We start from the raw sequence: 4,235 nt of genomic DNA, 5'->3' as shown, positions 1-4,235 counted from the left end.
ATTGCTTCATCAGGTCTTTAAACGGTTTATATAATCACAGTTCAGTCCAATGCCGTTACTATGTCAAGCGACCTCACTAAAAAAATATTTTTTTTAAAAATAATGATTAAAGCATGATTGAGAGAAAAGTAGATTGGTGACACCGATGGACACTATTGAAAACGGGTCATTTTTGTAAATAATCTTTAATTTATTTAATTAAATTAATTACGTGATAAATTAAAATTATATTTTATATTTCACTTTGCATAAAACCGTACACTTTCAGTGAGAAAAAGAAAACCAATAAAAATGTTGCAAACCGATGAGAATCTTTAATTTATTGATACAAGAAAAACAGCAGCAACTTACACTCCAGAGGAATTCTGAAACGAAACATGAATTAAAAATCAACTGGCACACCGATAATAAGACAAACATGGCACGGCTTGATTTGTAATGTAGTTGTGTAGTGTTTAGTTTGTATTAGTTTCTTGAGGTTGAATCCTCAAGTAATCCACATACGACTTTCCACGGAGCTCGCGGGTGTAGAGACCTTTGAAGTAGTCAGCAACGCCTATTCTTTTGAACAGTGGTGGAGTTTGTGGAGAAAGGAGGCTTGGTGCTGGGCCCAAATCCCCATCCAATCTCGGGCTATACACCGTAACTATTGAAAGCCTTTCTTTAACTGAGTTCACGGTCGCACGGTGCTCAACGCTTGGGTATACCCCATTGGATACTATCTGCAACCTCAGTACAAACCAATACCTTTTAACACTTAATAAAATTTATAGGTTGATCATGCATTATATAAATTAATAACTACCTCCATAAGGTCTCCAATATTGACCACAAAAGCATTTTCTAGGGGTCTAATGGGGACCCAAACACCACTTTTCTTTACTTGAAGGCCTTCCATCTCGTTGATTTGGAGTAGAATGGTGAGGCCAACGGGATCAGAATGAGCGCTTAGACCAATTGCAACCTCTGGCTGTGGGCATGGGGGATAATAGTTCATCCTCATCGCTTGAAGCCCTTCTTCAAACAGGACTCTCATGTCATTAGGGTCCATCCCTAGAGCTTTTCCCATATGCTCTAACAGTTTCATGGCAAGATGTTTCAATTCAACAGAATAAATTTCTAGGGTTTCTCTGTAATTAATTATTAAAAGAAATAAGACCAAAAAAAAAGCCATTAATTTTTGCTTGCTAGAGATGTTCATGGGTCGGGTTAGACTGGATCCAATCAAAATCTTATGCCCATTTGCTAGGCTCGGATCCGGCCCAAAAATGATGCCTAAAATTTTACACAAATCCGATCCGGATACAAATGTTAAAATTTAGACCCGGCTTGACCAGCCCATATTAATTTTTTATATAAATTTTAAATATATAAAATACATAAAAAATACTAAAAACATTAAAATAAATATTTCCCAAAAAATTAAAAATAAATTTTAAAAAATATGTCTACTTAAATAACATAAAAATATATGCAAGTTATTAAGCAAATGCATCTAAAATAATAATAAAATTAATAATAAAACAAGTCTTATACAATATCCAAACAATAACAACAAAATAGTAATATAATAGTGAAATGATTGCCCAATAGAAAAAAATAACAAAAAAATAGAATTAAAACAGCAAAAAAAAAAAAACAAAGATTTTTTCATCTTTTTGTGAATTCGGGCCGAGCCCGGGCAGAAAATGTCTTACCCAAGACCCGGCTTACTTTTTAAACTGACTTTATTTTTATTTTTGTCCAAAACCTCAGGTCAAGTCTAATGTCAACTGAGGGTAGGTTTGGATGGGCGATTGGGTGCGGTACGGTGCATTTAGTTTACTTTTTATCTCACGATACAGTATCGCTATAGTGTCTAATCTCACCGCCACCGCTATTTTTACACTAACCGTAGGTAAACGCACCGTCCATCCAAACGCTGAATCTTTTATGATCTCAGTAAAAAGGTAGAAATGACTATTCTAGTCAGTATCTTTCTTTTAGAATGAAATTATTGACAGATGCTGATAAAGAACCTGAGGGTGCTTGGCAGATTAGGGAATAAGTGAGGTTTTCTCAAATAAGTTGGAAGGGAGATCATGTAGAACATATCTCCCCAGTTAAGCTTCTGCTCCTCGGACACAACAAAGGCCTGTCCAAACCCCTCTATTTCATCTGGTTTTTGCCAAAGCTTTTTCTTCTCTTCCATTGGAAGTTTGAAAAATTCTTGGACCTCCATCTTCACTTTTTCCACCAGTGAAGTGCTCACTTCATGGTTGATTAACTGCAACACAGTTCCATGCATGTTTTAGAATTTAGAGTCAAACCCAAAATCTCACGCAGTACTGCCAAATCTCAGTCTATAATATATTGGTTTTGAAACGGAAATTTGAAGCTGCAGATAGCTAGTAGGAGAAAAGGAGTACCTGGAAGAAACCCCATTCTTTGCATGCATGATGCAACCGCTCTATTTCTTCTCGTGAAAATAACTTGTGCATATCTATAACAGGGACTTGTGGCAACGGATTTGGGTGAGATGGGAAGGGAGGGTCTTCATCAGTGCGTATGTATCGAGGGGGAACTTCTTTCAATGGCTTCTTTGATAACTCTTGGACACTAGGCACCAAGAGTGATCTTCCTAGCTTTGCTAACTCTGGGTTCATAGTCATTGCTTTGATAATGGCTTTGCTACCTCTCTGTCTCTCTCCAAGTAAAAACGGTGATAGTTGGATGGCAATTTTCAACACTTAAATAAAGGAAGTTATCATTATACTCTGCTGGTTTCTCCTTTCAAAATGCGTATGTAAGTAAATAATTTAAAACTTGTGACTATTTTGATATATAATTTTTTAATTCTATCAATAAAGTTAAATAATGGTGATGTATCTTTTAAAATTTTATAAGTGGATTTAAAATAATGTTATTTTAAAAAAATAAAAAATTAAAAAAGAACAAAATAAATAAGGGCAAATAACCAATAAAAGCCCCTTTATTTTTAAAATTACCGAAATGGACCATTTCCCCTAAAAACGCATCCACATGAGCGCGTTGTCAGGGGATAAAGTAGGAAAACGCTTCTTTAAGGAAGCGCTTTGTCCACGTGGACAAAAAACGCTTCCTCAAGGAAGCGCTTTGTCCACGTGGACAGAAAATGCTTCCTTGAGGGAGCACTTTGTGTCCAAGTGGACAAAGTGCTTCCTTGAGGAAGCACTTTTCCCGTGTTTTAGGATTTAAGGTTTTTTGCAATTAGAGCTAGGGTTTTGAGGGTTTTGAGTATTTAGATTTTAGGGTTTAAGGAAAAAATTAAATAAATAAGGGTTTAGGGTTTCTTAATTAAATTAATTATAAATTTTAAATATAGATTAGGGTTTTGTGTTTATGGTTTTAAGGAAAAATTAAATAAATTAGGGTTTAGGATTACTTGAGTAAATTAATTATAAATTTTAAAAAATTAGATTAGGGTTTAGGGTTTAGGGTTTAGGGTTTAGGGTTTTAAGAAAAATTAAATAAATTAGGGTTTAGGATTACTTGAGTAAAGTAATTATAAAATTTTTAAAAAATTAGATTGGGGTTTAGTATTTAGGGTTTTTAAGGAAAAATCAAATAAAACTAGTTGTTATTCGTTATATATTTTAAACTCTTCTAAAAAAACTAATAAAATTAAATGCTTTTAGTAAAAATTAAATTTATTAAAAGAATTTTTAATAATAAATTAAAATAAAATATATAATGAATTTTTGTATTTTCAAATTTTAAAATAAAAAAGAGTTTTTTTATGAAAAACAGAAAAAAGAGTTAAAAGTTTATATATAGAGAGAGAGAGAGTTTTTTTTATGAAAAACAGAAAAAGAGTTAAAAGTTTATATATATATATATATATATTAAATTTATCTTTTGCTGTAATTTTAAATTGATAATAAATTAAAAATATTAATATAATATAATATGCAAAAAATACATGAAATTTAATATAATACAATCATATTAATAATAGAATATTTTAGGATAATAATTCCTTAATTAAGGTTTTAAGATCATGGATAAATAATTTATTGATTGTTAGGAATGATTTATAAATAAGTATTAATAACTTTATTTAATGGAATTTAACATAAATTTTAATATTTTAATATTTAATATATATTTTAAACTGTAAAAGTTTAAATTCAAAATTCGAGAAAAATATAATAATTGTAATTAATATTTAACTATATTTAAATAAAGTTAGACTTAATAAATAATTTCCAATTTTT

The 4,235-nt window shown here is 31.2% G+C and overlaps 1 protein-coding gene across 1 annotated transcript; it reads right to left on the bottom strand.

The window, feature by feature from the left end:
* Nucleotides 1–292: 292 nt before the first annotated feature.
* LOC105771607 (protein SRG1) lies at nt 293–2,759 on the bottom strand. Its single transcript, XM_012593039.2, has 4 exons — nt 2,409–2,759; nt 2,019–2,266; nt 806–1,130; nt 293–722 (listed from the first exon to the last, which is right to left on the bottom strand). The coding sequence occupies exons 1-4, from the start codon at nt 2,649–2,651 to the stop codon at nt 456–458; spliced, it is 1,083 nt and encodes a 360-aa protein (XP_012448493.1). The 5' UTR covers nt 2,652–2,759; the 3' UTR covers nt 293–455.
* Between the last annotated feature and the right edge of the window lie 1,476 nt (nt 2,760–4,235).

The sequence above is a fragment of the Gossypium raimondii genome, chromosome 6 (genome assembly GCF_025698545.1).
Source record: "Gossypium raimondii isolate GPD5lz chromosome 6, ASM2569854v1, whole genome shotgun sequence".
Classification (NCBI taxonomy): Eukaryota; Viridiplantae; Streptophyta; class Magnoliopsida; order Malvales; family Malvaceae; genus Gossypium; species Gossypium raimondii.
This window is presented reverse-complemented; position numbering and strand designations above follow the sequence as displayed.

Bases quoted from the DNA above. Each gene is read 5' to 3' on its own strand.
- LOC105771607 (XM_012593039.2), bottom strand. From the start codon at position 2,651: ATGACTATGAACCCAGAGTTAGCAAAGCTAGGAAGATCACTCTTGGTG. The intron at 1,131-2,018 runs GTTCTTTATCAG...AATTAATTACAG, and splicing joins AATCTGCCAAGCACCCTCAG to AGAAACCCTAGAAATTTATT. The intron at 723-805 runs GTAGTTATTAAT...CTGAGGTTGCAG, and splicing joins ATATTGGAGACCTTATGGAG to ATAGTATCCAATGGGGTATA.